General features: G+C 54.7%; 1 protein-coding gene across 5 annotated transcripts; it reads left to right on the plus strand.

Moving 5' to 3' along the window:
* The first annotated feature begins 3,758 nt into the window (after nucleotides 1-3,758).
* On the plus strand, nucleotides 3,759-15,574 carry Sapcd2 (suppressor APC domain containing 2). Of its 5 annotated transcripts, none has more exons than XM_074052759.1 (6): nucleotides 3,793-4,920; nucleotides 7,159-7,184; nucleotides 8,144-8,290; nucleotides 8,456-8,563; nucleotides 8,667-8,777; nucleotides 8,857-15,574. In XM_074052759.1, exons 1-6 carry the CDS (start codon nucleotides 4,341-4,343, stop codon nucleotides 8,983-8,985), a joined length of 1,101 nt encoding a protein of 366 aa, XP_073908860.1. In that variant the 5' UTR covers nucleotides 3,793-4,340; the 3' UTR covers nucleotides 8,986-15,574. The 5 variants fall into 5 exon arrangements, with proteins under 5 accessions (XP_073908862.1, XP_073908861.1, XP_073908863.1 ...); XM_020181916.2 differs by having other exon boundaries at nucleotides 3,796-4,920; nucleotides 7,159-7,271; XM_074052762.1 differs by lacking the exon at nucleotides 7,159-7,184 and having other exon boundaries at nucleotides 3,789-4,920.
* Nucleotides 15,575-20,618: the final 5,044 nt, after the last annotated feature.

The raw sequence follows: 20,618 nt of genomic DNA on the forward strand, positions 1-20,618 counted from the left end.
ACGGGACCCGGGAGAGGCAGTTCCGGACCCCGACTCCGCCCCGGCCCTCTGGCCCCGCCCCTCGGCCTGCCCCGTCCAGTGCGGTCCAGGAGCGGGTCCTGGCCCTGCCCCCTCGCCAGCCTGCCTCCGCCCTCCTGGCCTCTGTCGGTCCCTGTCCCTGAAGCTGCCGTCGTCTCTGGTCTCGTTTCCGCCTCACGACTTCTCTAGCTCCGCCCCCTGTCCGGAGTCCTGGCCCTCCGAGTCCCCTGTCCCTGGCCTACTGGCCCGGACCGCCTGAGCGCCCCGCCCCAGAAGAGCTGAGTAGCCTCTGGGTCGCGCCCGCCGCAGTGGCCCGGGAGCCGGACCGTTGCGCTGGGGTAGAAAGGATTTTGCCGGACGTGATGGCTGACCGCCCTAACCACAGCCTCGGGGCCGCCCCTGCGCCGGCCTGAGTGTGAGAAGAGCTTGACCAGGCTGGCATCCATCAGGAGGCCGCCCTGGACGGGGCAGCGGTCCAGGGGCGCGGGGAGGAGGCCACATGCAGCACGACCGGGTGGGTGCCTATGTCGCTGGGCGCCCTCCTCCTCCTCACGGGAGCGCTCCACACACCACGTGACCAGAGGGCTCTGCAGCCCCTCCCTGCTTGACTGGTTTACCCGTTTTTAACCTATCTTGCTTTTTGAAAAGCATGAACGACAGCACCAGCTATTCAGGGAGAAAACTTTCTTTTAGGAACTAGCTTGAGGTCTAAAAGTAGTACATGTACTGCCTTTAAAGAAAATTAAATGGTTGGGCCGGGTGTGTGGCTTAAGTGGTATACTGTTTGCCTAGCAAGCACAAGGCCCCGAGTTCAAACACTAGTAGCACCAAAAAAAAATTTAGAACCCCAAATCCAAAGTATTATTTCCCTGAGGTCTGCCTGGGACTAAGCCCTGTTAAAGCAGTGTCTTTTGGCAGGCAAGTTCTATACACAGGGCGGAGGCCACAATAAATGGCAAAGAACATTAGGCTTACCTTAGGACTTTTGCACTTTTTATTCTTCCTGCTTAGACACTGCTCTCCAGAATGTAATGTGACTCACTGCCTCTCTTGCATTGTCTGCCGCCTGACTCCATAAGTAAATTCACAAAAACAGGACGTTTGGTTCATTGCTCTGCCCCTAATCTAAATTCACTGCTGGACTTTAGATCAATGTCTGGCACGGAGCAGGCACTCAGTAAATGTTTGTTGACTGAACAAACGAGGGTTAGACCCCAAACTTAGCATAGTCATGACTGAGTCATGGCAGATGTTCAGGGAGTGCTTCCTGAATGAATAAATGAACACTGAGCTATTCTGCTGCAATAGTTCAAGCAGTAATAGCAGAGGTAGGGAGAATGTTGGAGGTGGAAAGTAGGTACAGGAGATAGAACCAGGTGAGCAGGGTGAGCTCCATGCCCAGGTCAGAGTCTACAGAAGCCCTTATCACCCCTACCGGGCTGGGCAGAGGGGGCACATGCCCCTTGAAGCTGGGGTCAGGGTCTGATCTCAGCTTTGTAGGTTAAGATGACCCCCAAATCCTGCCTCAAGGTGGAGGCGGGGCTCCAGAAGTTGGGAAATCAAGGTTTGTGTAGCCAGAGGCACTTGCCAGACCAGAAGAACAAGTGCACTTGGGTGGCCAGTGGACAGACAGTGTAGGCACCTGTTAGGTTTGGCCAATCCCTTTGCCTTAGGGCCTTGTTCAAGCGATCCAGGGGAGCAGGACCAGATGCCAGGAGTGGAGACCAAAGATCCCTGGGGAAGTTTTGGGGACCAGGCAGCATTTGCTGGTCCCTCTCCATGCCCAGTGCTGGACTATTTCATGGAGAAGAGGGGCCCAGATCCTGCCCACCTGTCCCCAAGGAGCCCCAGGCTAGCACAGTGAGAACATAATTACACCTGGGGTGGGTGCCTCAAAAAGCCAGGGGCTACACTGGCTCTGGAAGGCCCCTGGGGAATGGTGGCAAACCTGAAAACCTCACGCTTCGGAGAATGGCCAGGCTGGTGGACTGAGCGGAAGGACGAAATGATCAGAGCTCAGGTTGGGAAGGATATGGATGGGTGGTGGGGGTGTGTTTGTTCCAGGCCCAAAGCCAGGCACCGACTCCAGTCTCTTCTGGGTTTTCTTCCAGGGCCCAGCCACAGGCCATGGGGAAGCTCACAGACCCAGAGCAGCTAAGGCCGCCTCCCCAGGCTCTGGATACCCTGAGGGCTTCCTCTGCAAGTGTGCTTGAATCTACTAGGGTCCTGGGCACTGAGGGCCCTGATGCTCATTGCTAGTGGTTGATCTCCACACCCACACTTCCCTCCCCTCCAGTTCCACACAGCTGTCCCCACACCTCCCATCCCACAGCCCTCACCCTGGGTTCACATCCCACCCAAGCCTCAATCTTTCCAAATAAGGTTTCCTGTATCCTGACCATTCACTGAGCACCAAGGTGGGCTGGGACAATGCAGACCTTTGGTGGCTCTGATCTTCTCCCAAACCACACAGAGATTCATGGAAGATTCACCTTAGCCAGGCATCTAAGTTTGAAGCACTTAGATGGACTTTGCAGGGAGCAAGGGGATCAGGTACCTGGTCTGAGTTTCAAAAGATGCAGAACTCAGAGTAAGAAGAGAGGGCCTTTCTGGAGAGGAGGAGCTGGTGGAGAGCAAGAGGGCAGCAGGGCAAGGTGCCCTAGGACTGGGGCAGGGCCCAGGATAGGTGGGGGGGAGATAAGAGTTCAAGAGGGTCTTTGACCAGATCTGCCACTAAAGGGTAAGCCAGAGACAGCTTTCATGACCAAGCTCCACGGGGTAACTCTGAGGTCATAATTCCTTAGGACCCCACCAAAATTCCTTATCATGAAGGAGCCTCGACTTTTTTTTTTTTGATGGAACTGGGGTTTGAACTCAGAGCAAAGCAGGTACTCTACCAGTTGAGTCATGCCTCCAGCCCAGTCTGCTGTGGAGATGGGGGGGTCTCATGAACTATTTACCCAGGCTGGCCTTGAACCTTGATCACCCCAATCTCAGCCTCCCAAGTAGGGAAGTGGAGCCAGGGGAGCTGGCCAGGCTAGCTGCTCCTACAGCCTGAGACAGACAGACAGACAGACAGACACACACACACACACACACACACACACACATACTGGCGCTCTGTACCTAAGGACACAGAGGCCCAGGGAGGCAGGCAGGCTGAGGTCTGTCTGAGAGGAGCAGAAGGGGCGCCCTGTGTCGAGAGCCTATCTACAGCAGGGATTTTGGCAATTCTGCTGAAGATGGACAGTCTGCTTAGAAAGTAGAAGCAGCAGATAACCCATGGGGAATAGTGGCCAGGTGCCTTGGTATTCAGAAGTCTGGGAAGACAGTCAGGGTGGAGGGTAGATGGAACCAGGGCAGAGCCTGAAAGACAGGCAAAGGTAGAGGCAGGGCATCCATGGGCTGCTGGAGCCATAATGCAGGAAGGCCAAGTTTCCCTCATCAGGACTGACCAGACGGAGACAGTGGCTGGATCCCTGCTGGAAAACCAGCAGAAGCCCTGGAGGTCCCAAGCTGGGAGAGCCAGAACAGGTACAGATGTCCACACAGGAAGGGCTGGAACACAGGACCAGAAGAGCCACGTAGCTGGTCACCGAATGGGCATCTGGGGACACAGCAGAAAGTGGCTTTGTCTTGCAGGCGGCAGGCCAGGCCAAACTGTCCCAGGAGGCCAGCGGAAGAGCTGGCAGTATGGGGACAGAGAGGCCTCTGTGAGGGAAAGCGTCCAGCTGGCTGGAGCCTAGGATCCTCTTGGGGCCTTTCTGGTGCAAGAGATGGGGCCCCAGAGTCAGCAGTGCCTTTGGCCAGGAGACCATGAGCGAACAGGACCCAAGGGAGCTAGAGGGGCTGCACCCTCCCATCTTTACCCATGAGGCTATCTGGGGACAGGTTTTTTTGTAGGGCTCCTCAGAAGTGGCCGGTGGTCGAGTGCGCTGGACCTGAGAAAGGGCTGAGCTTCGGCAAGAGGACAGGTGGGCATGGAGGCGGAAGGGGAGGTCGGTGACCAAGCCAGAGCTGCAGAATGAGGTCCGGGTGGGGCCCGGCCTCCGCACACCTCGCAGACCCCGCCCAGGCACCGCGGCGCCGGATACTTTAGGCCGGAAAAAATCAAACTGGGGCTGGCGGCGGCTGAGCCAATCGGGGAGCAGACGGGCGAGCTTCGACCAATGGCCGCCGCGAATGCTAATTAGGGCTGACGCCGCGAGGAGGACCCCATTCAAAAGTAGCAGCTATTGTCGCGGCGGGCTGCGCGCGCCGGTCCCGCCGTGGGGCCGCGCGCAGACGGACGCAGGTGGACGCGAGGTCGGAGCCGGGCGCCCATGGCCGTAGCTGCGATGGCCGAGCGGGGCCGCCTGCCTCCTGCCGTGCCCGCGCCCGCGCCCAGTACGGAGGGGCTGCCGCGCGCCTTCCTGCAGAGCCTGCGCACCCTCTTCGACATCCTGGACGACCGGCGGCGCGGCTTCGTGCATCTGCACGAGATCGAGTCCCGCTGGCAGGGCGCCGACGCCAGCGAGCTGCCCCGCGGCGTGCTCGAGGGCCTGCGCCAGGTAGCCCCGGCCAGCGGCTACCTGACTTTCGAGCGCTTCGTGGCCGGCCTGCGCACCTCGCTGCTGAACACCGACGGCGGCCCGCGGGACCCGGCGCGCGCCCAGGCCCGGCCCGGAGACCAACGAGCGCCGCCCCCGCCCCAGCGCCTGGTGTTCGCGCCGGCCGACGAGCCGCGCACCGTCCTGGAGAGGAAGCCGCTGCCCCTGGGCGCGCGCCCCGCGCCGGCCGGTCCCGGAGGCTCGGCCCGGAACCCCGAGCAGCTGTGCGGCCCAGCGGAGGTGGCCGCCGGCCCCACGGAACCCGAGCGGCCCCAGAGCTCGGCGCAGGAGCGGAGTCCCAGCGTGGACGCCGGTGAGTGATGGGCTCCCCGGGGCCGATGCCTGACCGAGGTCAGAGCCCCTCTCGCAAGGGATGGGGATACGGGCAGCTGTGCATGGACTTCAGAGCCTGGAACCAGCCTCTGAAGGCCTGGAGGGAAAGGGGCCAAGGGCCAGGGTCAGGAGCGGGACGGTGACTACCAACAGCCATCAGAAACCCACCCTGTCTCAAGCCTGAATTGGGCACTGGGACACCTGCCCCACACCTGGGTACACCTCAGCTTCATGTCTGTGGCTGCTCAGGAAGAAGTTTCCCTCTAGAAGAAACTGTGGTCCTGTGCCCCGAGGGCCCTTCTAGTCTGACAGCTCAGCCTAGAGGGCTGGACACCCCCCTGCCCACATCCAGGCCAGAGCAAGCAGGAACTGCAGGAGGTGGCCCTGAGCACCTGCCTGGGTGACAGGAAGAATGAGGAGGGGGTGAGAGAGTGTCCTGCACCACCCGCAGGGCTGTGCTGCTGCAGGTGTCACAGAGGGACACAGACCATAGTCTCTGGGGACCTCTAGCAGGCTCTTCTGGCTTCCGGTCCAGTTGGCAGGAACAGGAATCTGCTGAATGGCCCCCTGTCTACACCCCCCACCCCCTAGCTCCTGCCTTAGGAACAGGGCCTGCTTTATGGTTGGGAGTGAGGCCAGGCTCCCAGAGGAGCCCGAGGCCCCCCAGCCCCTCCACTCATCCAGCCTCTGCACAGTCCCTATCAGGTGCAGCCTATCTAGTCTCTTTTGGTGCTTCCCACTGCTCTGCCAGCCTCACAGGCCTCTCCCCCTGTCTGCAGCTATGTTCTACCACATTGAGACTGGTGCTTGGGGCCACAGTGGCCCCTGCCTTCCTGGTAAACTGATCTAACAGCCCCACACGAGGCTGGGGGCTCTCCCTGCCCAGCTTCCCTGTTCCTATGAAGCATAGCTGGTCCCAAATGCAGGGACCATCCCTGCATCATCATTCATATGGCTGAGCAGTTCGAAATCGGTCATGGGATTGCCTATGATGGAGAGGCTCAGGGTTTGCCCTGTGTGGCACTGGGTCTGTTATCACCCCCTTCTGAAGGCCATGTGCCAAGTGCCCACCACTGGACAGCATTCACACCCATTCTGCAGCCCTCAGGCCAGAGATAGCTCTAGCTATCACTCCTTTACAGGTAAACCAAGGTCCAGACAGGGGCATGGCATGCTTGACTGACAAAGCTGGCTTTGGGGGTGTCAAATCTGGAGCTGTAAGACCTTCTTAGCTCCCCAGTAAATTCCCTCCAGCACACATATGGCCTACCATGTCCCCAGCCCAGAGGTGTGGGCATCTTTTCTTGTACAGGTCAGGTCCAGGTGTCCTGGGGGTTCCTCCCCAGCCCTCATTGCCAGTTCCTGCTCTGTCTCTACCTCCTGGAGGCCATACACCTCCCACTGGCTCACCCAGAGTTGCTGGCTGCTCAGCACAGCAGGTTAGGATATGAACTCTGGGGCCCTGCCATACACACCTGGGCCCAATTTTTGCATCACCCGCCACCAAGCACTGGGACGTGGAGGATGAGCCTGATGCTGGGGTGTTAGAGGGGCTGAGGGACGGTGTGTTCCTCCACACCTGCACCCCATTTCTGTAGATGGGGGGCTTCCAGGGGGTTGCTCACATGCGCCCTTAGCAAACTATTCCTGAGCTCAAGGATATTACTGACTTACTGTTGACTGTGTGCACTGCCTTTGTACACAGGGGCAGGACTTGCTTTATACTGTGTTCACTTTTGGGTGAGGTTAGGTCACTCAGCCTCACATCTCCCCTGGACCAACTGCCCCACAGGGCCCTGTGTGGGTAGAAGAGGAGTGGAGAGGACTGGAGGCCCTGCCTGCCAGTCTCTTATTCCTGACCCTTTACCCAGCAGCCTTTGAGAGCCCAAAATGTAGCCACCACATTCTAGGCACAGGGTGTGCAGAAAAAACCTGGATGCAGCCCCTGCCCCCAGGGAGCTTACAGCCCACCCAAGGCAGGTGAGGGGAGCAGGACAGACAAGTGGGAACCAGACTCCAGTCAGGCAGAGGCAACAGGAGGACCATGCCTGGGTGTGTGTGGCGGGGAGAGGGGGTGCTGGCAGAGGCTCTGAGGTTGTGCTGCCTGGTCCCTGGGATTTACATCATCAGGGCTGGAATGGGCTGAGGGGCTGGCCTGGGACATGGAGCCCTACAAGGCAGGTCCAGAAATGAGCCAGGTCCCTGCCTCTCACTACAGGTGCAGCTGTCTGCAAGGCCCTGGAGGTAGGCACAGGGGATGCCCGGCGGGCTCCTCGGGCCCGAGGGGAACGTCGGAGGCACACGATCACTAATAGCGTGGACTGTGGCCTGGTGAGAGGGGCCTGTTCAGGAGGTTGGAGGCCAGGGAAGGGGAACTCAGGCCTGGGTTCTGGGGGAGTCCTAGGGGGAGCACAGTTACCTCTAAACTGCTCTTTCTCTACCTGGACTTGAATCCACTATAGGGACACCCAGGGTCAGGCAGAGAGGAGTTATGAGGTCCTCTAGAGATGTGTGGTGACACAGCGTGGGCCAATGTCCTGCCTGCCTCATGAGGCTAGCCTTGCAGGTCAGCTAGGTATGATAGCAGCATGCTGGCTACAAGCAGGACCCTACAGGGGGTGTGCTGAGCCTGGTGTGGTGGTTCATGCCTGTAATTCCAGCTATGCTGGATATATAAGTAGGAGGGTCGAGGTCCCAGGCCAGCCCCAGGCAAAAAGTGTAAGACCGTATCTAAAAAATAATTAAAGCAAAAGGGCTGGGGTGTGGCTCAAGTGGTACAGCACCTGCCTAGCAAGCTTGAGGCCCTGAGTTCAAATCCCAGTATCACCAAAAAATAATGATGAAATAAATAGAGGGGGATATGCTGAGTTGAGGGCCAGTTACCCGCCCTGCCCTAGGGAAGCCTCAGCAGAAGGGTTGAGAAAGGCCAGACCTCTGACCACAGGAGGAGCAAGGGGCCTGTGCTCCTCAACACAGAGGTGCTGGCTTCCTGTGGACAGGCTGTATGTCTGTGCATGCACTTAGACTGCACACGTGCCTACGTGTTCGTGCCCGTGTGTGCTGGTCTGCATGTGCACAGGTCTTAACTTGCACAGGTGCGGCTCCTGGAGCACTCCATAGGTGCATGCAGTGTGTGCAGTGTGTGTGTGCTCACTGGCACGCACTGGCACGCGTGCGTTCCTGCATGCGATTGTATGTTGTAGCTGAAGCAGATGAAGGAGCTGGAGCAGGAGCAGGAGGTGTTGCTGCAGGGTCTCGAGATGATGGCGCGTGGTCGCGACTGGTACCAGCAGCAGCTGCAGCGTGTGCAGGAGCGCCAGCGTCGCCTGGGCCAAAGCAGAGCTTGTGCAGTGAGTGTTGGGACACCCCTCCTAGGGCCGAGGTGTCCTGGGGCAGATTCCCATCAGCAACACCCCCAGGCTCCCTCTGGGCTCTGAGCAGCGGCCTTGGAGGACCGGAGTGCCAGCTGTAGGGAACTCCTCAGGAAGCCCGGTTCTCCTCTGCTTTGCTCTCAGGACTTTGGGGCTCTAGGGAGTTCCCGCCCACTGGGGCGGCTACTGCCCAAAGTACAGGAGGTGGCCCGGTGCCTGGGGGAGCTGTTGGCTGCAGCCTGCGCTGGCAGGGTGAGTGCTCAGGACCCCACTCCACACCCTCTCTGGGCCACCCCCCGGCCCTTTGTCCTGGAGACTGCCTGGGAAAGGCCTGCCTGACCATGCCATCCCACAGGCTCTGCCCTCATCCACTTCAGGGCTCCCGGGCCCTGTCCTGCCCTCGGCCCCTGGCTGGCAGCAGCAAACCATCCTCATGCTGAAAGAGCAGAACCGGCTCCTCACCCAGGTGAGGTGAGGGAAGAGGGGCTGGGGCTGGAGGCATGGCAGGCCCTGACCACCTGCCTGCCTGCCCCCTGCCTGCTCAGGAGGTGACCGACAAGAGTGAGCGTATCACCCAGCTGGAGCAGGAGAAGTCTGCCCTCATCAAGCAGTTGTTTGAGGCCCGAGCTCTCAGCCAGCAGGACGTTGGGCCTCTGGACTCCACTTTCATCTAGCAGGACATGCCTCCCTCAGACATGCATGCAGACTGGGCCTTGGCCCTGTGGGCACCAGTGTGAGCCCATCCTCTGACTGAAGACCACAAACTGGCCTGGACAGAGATCTTGGCTGGGAACTGCTTTCCAACCTTGTGGTCTGGGCTTTCCCAAGGTCTGCCCCAGGTCACCCTGCCCCAGCACTGACTGGGTTCTAGCCCTGGGTGCCTCCCTGAGTGGGGCTGTTGCACCAGCACAGCCTGAAGCTGCTACTTCCACTGTCAGTGGACAGTGGAAGACCCCTTCTCATGTTTACTACGTCTCAGGCAGCCCTGGACAATGGTGGGTATGTTTACAGCTATCCTGTCCCCTTCTGCACTTCTAGTAAAAGTACTGGTCACCCCAGGCTGCACTTCTGATAATTCCCAGTAGAGGGCGTTCGGTGAGTTGGTCCTGCCAGCCCTGTTGCCACCATGGTGGTGTCTCAGAAGGGAGCAGGCGTGTGTGGTCCTGAGGATGGGCTGGGCTGCCTGAGGACCCAGTGGTCAGAGGCCTAGGGGCATCTTCCTCCCCTCAACCCAGGGCACCATCTGGCTGCTGGCCAGTGGGAGCAGGTGGAGGCTGTGGGGATGCCTATAAAAGGCATCTGCTTATGCCTGTTGGAGCCCCAGGATGGCGGTCAGGGTTTGTGTCCTAGCCAAGGGTGGGAAAGACTCTGGCTGCAGATGGACCAGGCCAGGCAGGTTCCTGGATGGGGCCAAGAGTTTGGCTTGCTTGTCCCCTCCCACAAATCCTAAAGTCACTTGAGTTTTTGTCCTCCTGGCCATGATTATACCCTAGACTGAGTCCCACCGAGTCACCTGTGACTCAGGTTCTGTGCCTTACTTGGACAAGGGACTAATAGCCACCATCTGGCTCAGGTACTCCTCCCCTGGGGAGGTCCCTGACTCCAGGAGGGGTGTCAGCCTGGGCTGACCATGATGCACAGTAGGGGCAGAGTGTGACCATGGTGGAGGATGTGAGAGTCCCAAGATCTGAGACCTGCTCACACCTTCATCCTCCCACACCCACTTGGTCCCAGGAGAAGGAGAAGGGACATGATCTCTCAGCCACAGAAAAGTGGACCACAGGGTACAGGAAGAGACTGGGGTGAGGTCCCTCTTCAGGTGTTGTTCTCTGCTTAGTTCTCCCAATAACAGCTTGGGTAAGTGCTGGCAGGATGAGGGAAGTCTGCACTCGGTGTCACCAGAACCAAGAGCATGCATTGTCACAGGTGGGCCCAGCCCAGGACTTCCCATGTGGAGTTCGGGGACTTTGCAGGTCAGGCACAGACTAGCCCAGTGCCCAAGCCACCGGCTCTGAGGATGGAAGCAGGTTCTGGGACAGAAGGGGATCCAGTCCTGAGGACAGTTGTGCCCCTGTGAGTCCCAAGCACCAGGCAGACTTGCCACTTGCTGGCTAGATCAGAGCTGCCAGGGAGAACCCTCCCTTTCAACAGGTTGGGCCATGTCTTCTAGTACCTCCCCACACCATCATGGTCCTTGGGTTTGCACTCCCCACTTCCATCCCATGACAAACTTCCCACACCTGCTGGTCCTGAGAGCACCCTCACGATTAAGTGCTCCAAACACAGCCCATGACATTTCCAGAAGTGAGGCCACCACTCTGGGAGTCATGCCCCAACAGAGTCCACTTCCAGTCACTCGCAGGCCCCTCGGGTGGCCAGACTACAGCTGAACTGTAGCCTCTCCTCTGCTGGACTTTGCCTGCATAGGTACTCCATCAACCTGCGGCCTCCTCCCTGCTTTGCCTGTTAGCTCCCTCCTGTCCCACGCCAGATCACATAGAGAGCAGAGGGGCCAAGTGCAGCTACATGGTAACAAGTGAGGCAGTCAGCTTTCCCCAAGGTGTATGCCACACTCCAGGACTCTGCTGTCCCTCCTGACATTGTCACAGGACTGGAGGCAAAAGAAGAAACACAGGGTCTGCTCAGGGTGACATTTATTATGAGTCCTCCTGCATAACATGGGAGCCATCAGCTGAAGGGTAAGTTCAAACGATCTGATAACGCAGAAGAGACCTGGGAAAACTGGCCTCTTGTGGCTTTGGGATTCCATGCAGGGAGAGAAAAAATACATCCTCCAGGTTTATGTCCTGCAGTTAGGCTGCTTGCATGGCCCTGGGGACCTCAAAGAGTTTAAAGTGGTCCTGGTTGGCAGGGCCCAGTGGATTGGCAGAAGCCAGGGCACATCCTCAGGCCCCAACCCTAGTGGTGCTTAGGGGGCTGTGGGGGGGCCTGGCCTGCAGGCTGGCCTGCTGTAGGAGGTGAGCAGCTTCCCTGGCCTCTACCCTCTGATGCTATAGCACACACATGCTCCAAATTGTGACAACTAAAAATGGAGACATCGCTCAATGTCCCCTGGGTGGAAACTTGTGCCTGGCTAAGAAGTCTCTGCCATAAAGGAACCCAGCCTCACCACTCCTCAAGGATTTTGTGCAAAGTTCCAAGGAAATGAGCATGACTAGGTAAAAAATATTCAGACCAAAGGAGCCGGCAGAAACGAGAACTGGCAGAGGCTTGGTTACTGAAATGGCCACAGAGTGAACAGTGACAATGTTTTTATAACAAATAAAGGAGTCTTGAACATATGAACAAGGAAGAGTCCTTTTCACCTCTTATTCTTCAGAAGGTATTAGTCTATATCTTCTATGCTGTAAAGAATATCAACCAAGCTGGGCGTGGTGGTTCACACCTGTAATCCCAACTCAGTAGGCAGAAACAGGAAGATCAAGGTTCAAGGCCAGCCTAGCAACGTTAGCACAAAACACTGTCTGAAAAAACCAAATTGAACTGGGAGTGTAGTTCAAGTGATAGAGAATTTGTCTATCAACCTAGAGGCTCTGAGTTCAATCCCCAGTACTGCAAAATAAATAAGTAAATAAATAAAAATTAAAAGGATGCCGGTCAAGTATGAAAAAGAATAAAGTTAGAACTCTCCAGATCAAAATCTCAATACACGGATTAAACATCAGGTGAAGATTTTCGGCCCATCTGAGAAGAGATTTAATGAGTTTAAAGACAGAGGTTAAGACGTTATCCAGAACGCAGACCAAAGAGACAAGAGATGGAAAGAGGTAAGGTGCTGGCTGGTGGGCCAGGAGGGTCGCTCATGGTCTGGTTGGATTTCCTGAGAGAGATGATGGTGTTGGGGAAGGAGGAATAATAGATTCAGATGAACGGGCTTAAGGTTTTCCAGAATCTTCTACAACCATCAGCTCTTGATCTAGAAACACCAACAAATCATACTTAGGGTGAATAAAGAGAAATGTGTTTTGTTTTTTTAAGATGGCAAAAAAGAATTCAGAGACAGGAAATAAGTCACCTGCAAAGAAACCTCCTTAACATCGGAAGCCAAAACAAATCCATACCTAGAGATGCTATGCCATCGTTAAAGAACAAAAACAAAATTGATCTCAAGCAAAAATCAGGAGTTTACCACCAAAAGGGAACTGCAGAGGAAGGACACCAGGAGGAAGGTCAAGTTCAAGAAGCAATCAATTATAGAAAGACAAGTTGGCGGGCTGGTGGGGTGGCCCAGGTGGTAGAGCGCCTGGCGGAGTAAGCCTGAGGCCTCGAGTTCAGTTCCGCCTCCCCAAGAAAGACAAGTCGGTTGCATTAAAAACAAACCTAAGGCTTAGTGGCTTTGGTTTCTGTGGGTTAAGAACTTGGGAGCAGCCTGCTTGGAATCCCATGGGACTGCATCATGGTAGCAGCTTGCCCACTGTCATCCAAAGGCCGGGCTGGAGCTGGAGGACACACTTCCAAGATGGCGCACACACATGGCTGTCGGCAGGAAGCCTCAGTTTCTTGGCTCTGTGGGACTCGAGTGTTCTCACAGCGTGGCAGCTGGCCTAGAGTAAGTGACCCATGAGAACAGCCAGAAGGAAGCCACCTGCCTCTTACGACCTTGTCTCAGACGTCACCTCTGGAGTGATCTTGCCTTAGAAGAAAGTGGGGAATGGTCGCACCCTTTCAAGGGTCATCTGTGGGCACATCCTAAAGCCCGCACACAAAAACGAATACACAGGAAAACAAGCGAACGCTGTTTGCCAGCAATGCCAACGTCGGGGAGAAGAACGGGACGGAAGAGGGATGGTCCACAGTGGCAGCTGAGTAGGGAGGGGAGGCTAATCCCAGGGTGCTGTAATTGCTCATAAGGGAGAACCGTGCAGACTGTCTTTAGGTTTGAAGCACGTCTGTCGAAATAACTGGCCTCCTAAATGGGGGAGGACAGGATGACAGGGACAGAACTCCAGCCTCCAGAGGGAAGAACAAACACAATAGTGTGTTGGAAGCATATTAGCAATCACAATTTTTGTAAATGAATTAAGCCTGCTAGTTCTGATGTTGTTTTCTTGGCAGCACCGGGGTTTGAACTCAGGGACTCACACTTGCTAGGCAGGCACTCTGCCACTTGAGCTGCTCTGCCAGCCCTGCTAGTTAAAAGTACACCCGGTCAGAATGGCTCGGGTGAAACACTCCTGTGAAATGAGGCTCAGTGAAAAGTCAGAAGACTCGGCGATGGATGGAGTGTGGCTCCGGCAGAGTGACTTAGGTTCAAACCCCAGGGCTGCCAAAAGAAGTCTAAAATGACCTAAATTTTTAACTTTGGTCCTGAGTTACAGTGGGGTTTTTTGTTGTTCTTTCTGTTTTTGTTTTATTTGTGGTACTGGGGTTTGAACTCAGGGCCTACACTTTGAGCCACTCCACCAGCCCTTTTTTGTGATGGGTATTTTCGAGATAGGGTCTCACAAACTATTTGCCTGGGCTGGATTCGAACCTTGATCCGCCTGATCTCTGCCTCCTGAGTAGCTGGGATGACAGGCGTGAGCCACCAGTGCCCTGGGAGTGTTTTTTTTTTTTTATTTTAATATTATTGTTGTACAGGGGTACATTGTGACATTTACAAAAGTGTACACAATGTATCTTAGTTAAATTCATCCCCTCTATCACTCTCCTTTACTCCCTCGCCCCCTGCTGACTGCCTTGTTTCTCTTTTTTCTTTTTGATTTTTTTTTTTTTTTTTGAGGCAGGGTCTCCATCATTTGCCCAGGCCGGCCTTGAACTTGAGCTCCTCCTGCTCCACCTCCTGAGTGCTGGGATTACAGGTGTGTACCACTGCACCCAGCTCAGCAGACCACCTTAGGGAGTTTTACTCCTACAGGATTTGAGATGCTTGTCAGGGTCACCAGGCAGGCAAGATGGTAACTGTGACCAAGATGACTGTGGTCAAGTCAAGCTAGACCCTTGTATGCAGCCCTGTAATTACCAAAATAATTTGGTAATTGCTTTCAAAGCTAAAATTGAGGGCCAGGTGTGGTGGCTTATGCCTGTAATCCCAGATACCTGGGAGGTCAAGAATGTGAGGCTCATGACTTGAGGCCAGCCCCAGCAAAAAGTTACCAAGATCCCACCTAAGCTGCATGTGGTGGTGTGCGCCTTTTGTCTCAGCTACACAGGAGGCACGGGTAGGAAGATCGCTGTCTTTTGGCCCTAGGCAAAAATGCAAGACCCTCCCTGAAAAATAACTAAAGCAAAAAGGGCTCAAGTGTCAGAGCATCTGCCTAGCAAGTGCAAGGCCCTGAGTTCAAACCAAAGGACTGCCAAAAAAATCAACTTGATGCAAGATTTAGGTTAACTGTATGTGTGAGTTTGACGATGCTATGCTACCTGGGTGTTTGATCAAACACCAGTTTAGATGTTGCTGTGAAAGTATTTTTTAGCTGTGATTAATATTTAAATCACTGGGCTTTCAGTAAAGCAATTACTGTCAATAATGTAGGTGGGCCTCACCCAGTCAGTGGAAGGTACTGAGAGCCGTTCAAGGTCCATCAAAAAGGAACAACTCCTGCCTCTAGACAGCCTTTGGATTGAAGTTGATATCAACTCTTTCCTGTTTCCACCTGCTGACCCGCCCTGCAGATGTCAGACTTACAACCTCCACCTCCGTTGAGTCAGTTCCTTCTAACAAATGCCTCCCTTTCTACACTGGTACTGTGTCAGAGTTCTCCAGAACTCTGACTAACCCACCATCTGTTCTCTCTCTTGGGCATCTATCCCAGACTTGTGAGCTCACCTTCATGCAGGAACATGTGTGCGAATGCTCACAGCAGTGTTAATTGTCTATAAATAAAGGAGAATCCACACAAACATGCCCTGGAATACTACTCAGCCATAAACAGGAGCAGGTGCGGACTGGAGGGAACCTGAAGGAAATTATGCTGAGTGACAAAAAGCCAATCTCAGAATTATGTCATATTATATCACAGATGGCTCCATTTATGTGACAGTCATGAAGTGCCAGAGAGAGAGCGAGCCCAGGGATAGGGGTGGAAGAGGGGAAGTTCCAGAGGCCTTGCAGTGCTGGGGCGGTTTGGTGTCATGGTGAGGTGATGGTTGCACAAGGCTGTGTGCTAAGATCACAGCGAGTACAACTGTTGGGTCATGAACCAGCTCCTTGGCCTGCACGGGTTCCATTGTTGCCCTATGTTGCATAAGAACCTAACCCCAGGGACGCTGGGGAGACGCACGGCACTGGGCACAGCTCCTCGCACCCTCCTGTTAACGCACGATCACTCTGAAGCGTGTGAGATAAAGCAGAAGCACGTTTTCAACAGGACTCGGTGCAGTCAGGAGAAATGGGTTCACGGCAGGTGGATATGGCCGGTGCCCTCTGGTGCAGAGTGGGCATGCTTCCCAAGCCCTTGGGCAGTGCTCACCACTGCCCACGGCCACACACTTGGCCAGTGGCCGACGTGCAGATGCCAGGAGACTCTCACAAGAACACAGGCGGGTAGGCAAGAGATCAGAACTGAAAGGAGAAGCCAGACTTTGGATATTAAAACTCACACCTCAGCCAGGCACTGGCGGCTCACGCCTGTAATCCTGGCTATCCGGAGGCTCGAGGTCCATCCAGCCTCGGCAAGTGATTCTCAAGACCCTATCTTAAAAAAGCCCATCACAAGAAAGAACTGGGGGAGTGGCTCAAGGGGTAGAGCACCTGCCTAGCAAGCATGAGGTCCTGAGTTCAAACCCCAGCAGCACAAACAAAACAAACCTCATACCGCTAAACAACTCGTGCGCCAAAAAAGAGATCTTTGTGGGACTGGTGGAGTAGCCCAAGTAGAAATTTTAGCAGACATAAAAGGAAAGTGTACCTTAAAAAAACAAATGTGTCTGATTGCTGGGAAACAGTCTAACAGACGACAAATTCCTGCTGACACGGCTTACGTTTTAGATTGTAGAGGAGAAAGCAAAATCAGTGAACAGAAAATGCCATAGAAATAGCAATGAATGCAAAACTGCAGCTGAGAAAGTTAAGGACGGATACAAACACCTAGCGAGAGAGACAGGGCTGGGTGTGGTTTGTGGGAGAGAGAGGGAGAGAGAGAGGAAGGAGGAGGAGAAGACAGCAGATAAGGCACAAATTGGTGGTGTTAGAAGTAGAAAGAACACATGCTGCAGAAATTAAACACAGAGATTATTTTATTTTTTAATTTTATTTTACACGTTTACATTTGCTTACATGTATACACATTGTTTGTGCCCCCTCCGCCAATCTGAAATTCATAAATTCCAAGAAAAATTCAAAATTGACTCAAGAAGAAACAGAACACCTTCCTAGCCTCATAACTACCAAGGAAACTGAAATAGTAGTTTAAAACCTTACCAAAGGGAACTACGAAGCCTACATTTCTTTTGTTTGTTTGTTTGGCAGGGCTCAGGTTTGAACTCAGGGCCTCATGCTTGCTAGGCGGACACTCTGCCACTTGAGCCACTCCTCCAGTCTGGTGCTGGCTTTTAAAGAATTTTTTGACACTGATCATGTACAAAAAGCCATTGCCAGACATGATTAATGTCAAAGGGCTGAAAACACATTCTTTTGTGATTGGGAGTAAAATAGCAGTGCCTTTATGATCAATTCTGTTCAGAATATTAGCATCATTACAAGTTTAACAAGGTAATAACTACAATGCTACTATGATAAGGGGGGTGCAGTGGTGCACACCTGTAGTCCCTGCTACTTGGGAGGCTGAGGCAGGAGGATCTCTTAAGCCCACAAACTTGAGATTAGTCTGGGCAACACAGCAAGGCCTCTATCTCACAATAAATAAATAAATAAATAAATAAGTCCACTGAATTTCTATAAAATGGCAAAAAAAAAAACCCTTAGAAAGTCAAATTTAAAGCAATTAAATATTATAATGTATCAAGTACCCTGCATAGCTACTCAGGAGGCAGAGGCAGAAGGATGTAGAGTTTGAGGTCAGCCTGAGACAAAGCAAAACAAAGGAACAAAAAAGGTAGCAGGGCAAGGGAACTCTTTTTTTCTTTTTTTTCTGGTTGCGGGATTGAACTCAGGACCTCACGCTTGGCAAGTGCTTCAGCACTTGAGCCAAGAGAGGGAAGTTTCTTCCCAGAGGTCAAGATGTGCCCTGAAGCACTGGGGACAGGTGCCGTGGGGTGAGTGCCAGGCTGCTGAAGGGAGACCCCCACGCACAGCCCCATATGCAGCGATGGACCCCAGCGTGGAAGACCAAGTGCTCGCACATGCAGGCTGTGCCACGATCCCACTGGGACACACAGTTCTCCACATGGGAAAACAGGAGCTGGAATCGCTTCCTCACATCCCACACGCAAATCCTGCTTCCAGATGGCCAGAAGGCTCTCCATCAGCAAACCACAGGCCTTTAGAGAATGTTCCATGAGCTCACGTAGATGACTCAGACACGAGCTGACCCGAGAGGGAACGCGTCCAGACTGATTAAGGATTTACAAGACTTCACCACCAAAGGGTTCACCTGCAGCAGGTGCATGACCAGTGAGAAGACAAGCAACCCTTAGAAAGATGAAAAACCTGGGTCGGTGTGTCACAGAGGAGAGGAAACGCGAACTTCAGTCTCAAAGAGGACCCACTCCACCCTCGGCAGCAATCTAAAAAGTCTAAAGGTTGCACAGCGATACACAGAACTCAGATGCGAATCGGGCAGAGGCACCGGTGATGCCCGCGGGAAGCCTTCCTGTTGGAGCACAGCCTGGCATCTTATGCTACAACTGGCAACTCTGTTTCCAGCATACTTCCCAAAGACGGGCTCCAAGTTTGCAAATACCCCGGTCAGCAACCAGCAGCCCCCCAAGGCCAGACACCCCCCACGTGGTACACTGCAGCACGATGGTCTGACTTGGTGTATTTACACAAGAGGAATGCCCCAGCAACGAGAATGCATGAACTGTACCTTCCACGTCAACAGGGCTGAGTCTCAAAAATGCCACGTAAGGGGAAGCTGCAGCCCAAGCAACAGAACAATACATCATTATAGAAAGAAAACCAGAAAAACACCACTTCAGAGATGCACGATAGGTAGTAAGGCGAGGGAGGGGTGCCCTGCACAGGGCCACCAAGGGGAGATCAAAGACACACCTGGGGCTTGCACACCTGCTCCTGCTCCTCTTATTCTTACCCACTGTACCTGTGCCCCACCCACTCAGCTGCAGAGCCACTGCTTCTCATGAAGCACCACTTCCTCTTCTCCTAGGTGCCCTTGTGAAGCCCACTCTCTCCAGGACCCCTTACCCACACCAAGAGCATCCCTTGCTCACTGTGTATGTCTGGCATGCCTCTGACCTTCAGGGGATGCCTAGCAAGAGTTTGCTGGATGACTAAATAAGCCCAAGAAGCAAGGAAACCACAGTGTGTGATGGAACTTTCCCAAGGAAGGTGTTTCAGCAACTGGACCCTGGGACTTCCAGTGGGAAGACTGAGGCGGGGCAGCCACCATCTCAGCAAACGTCCCCTCCTTGGGAGGTCTGAGTCTTGTGGGGGGGAAGGAGGTTCTGAACCTCTCTGCATCCACATTCCTCTGCCTGGAGCCTGGGCCAAGCCACATATGGCACATCTGGAGCCCCCACCCCCACTGGGTTCCCAAGGCTGGGCTGAACCCCCTTCAGCTCTGGCCAGCTTCCCCTCCCATGTGTCCCCCAAGTCCACCTTCCAGAAGCCCAGCATCCAGAGGACATCTTTGTTCCAGAGGGGATGTTTTCTGTCCTAGTTCTGGCTCAGAGAGAACTGGGACCTTCGTCCTGGCTGTTCCCTGCTCCTGCTTCCCACCCTTCTTGGCAGGCTAGTCTGGGCCCTGGCCATGAGCTGTCTCCCCAGGGCAGGGGCCAGGCCTCCCCTGTCCCTGCCCCATCCTGTCAGGCTTGGTGGGGGCTCCTGCTGCCTCAGGCTTGTCCGTCCAAGGGGCTGGTAGGAGGGGGGGTGCCAGCAGGCCTGGAGATGCTGGGAAGTCTGCGGTTTCCTGTAACCACTGCTCTTTTCTTGGCTTCCCAGGCCTCCAGTACACGCCTCGTCCTCCTCTAGGCCTTTAGGGCTGGATAAAAGGTTTGGGGGAATATGGGGTGGGGTGTGCGGGCAGAAAACTGGGGCCTGGCGCCCAGTGCTGGCCACACTCAAGAGAATCTCTTCTGGCTATGAGGAGGCTGAGTGACCTCCGGGGTTCCCACCCCTCCCTCTGTGGTCCAGAGCTGGAAGAAAGACGCCTTTGCTGGGCCTGTGACACCAGACCCTCAGCCCAATTGTCCCTGCCTGTTCCACTGGCCAGGGCATTCCCAGACCCCACCCCCATCAAAGGCAGCCCTTGAGCTCCAGATGCCCCATCCCTGGTGGTCTTACCACATGGTTCCAGGCTGCTGTGTGGATGAATTCTTTGTGCTGGAATTCCCACTTTGTAAGAACACAAAGAGCCAGGGCTCCTGGCCAGGGAGCCCTGTGTGCCTGGTCAGGCTAGCTTGCAGAGCCTGGGGGGTTAGAGTAGAAAGGCCAGACATTACGTGGGACAGAGGGGGTGGCCTTGGCTCTGGGTCAGCAAAGCACTTGCCCACTCCAGCCGGTACCCAGGAACCTGCTGCTGACTAGTACCTCTTCCTTATCCTCTAAGATGAGGCCTTCTGTTTAAAGGATCCCCTGCTCCCCTCTGGAAGCCTGGCCTCCACAGTCTAGGCCTCTGTGTCTCCTTCCCAGGCAAAGGGGGAAGCAAGGATAATCATGGCCCTGAGCTGAGAGGCAGGGACTGGGGGCCCATTTGCCCTCAGCTTCTGTTCTGTTGCTGGGCTTGGTGTGACTGTAGGCCATCTCTGCCCTTCTGTGCTTCTGTGTCCTCAACTGTCATCTGAGCACAAGGCTATGTGAGGTGGTCTTCCTTCCCTTCCTGTTGATTGGTTTGAGTGCCCAGGACTACCAGGGCAGGTCCAGCTGGGGCAGCTCACTGTCTCTGGTAGGGCAGCCCAGGTCTCCCTCCCTTCCTTCTTTTTTGCAGTACTGGGCTTGAACTCAGGGCCTACACCTTGAGGTGCTCAAGGTGTAGCCCTTTTTTGTGGTGTGGTTTTTTGAGATAAGGTCTTGCGAACTATTTGCCAGGACTGGCTTAGAACCACGATCCTCCTGTTCTCTGCCCACTGAGTAGCCAGGATTACAGGCGTGAGCCACCTGGGCCCGGCTGGCTGTTCTTTTCTTGCAGTAAGGGTACACGTCCTAGGGGCCAACTTGGTGCTCACCTAGCTCTAGGAATTAGTGCTACAGCCCCACTTCATAAGC

The sequence above is a fragment of the Castor canadensis genome, chromosome 13 (genome assembly GCF_047511655.1).
Source record: "Castor canadensis chromosome 13, mCasCan1.hap1v2, whole genome shotgun sequence".
Classification (NCBI taxonomy): Eukaryota; Metazoa; Chordata; class Mammalia; order Rodentia; family Castoridae; genus Castor; species Castor canadensis.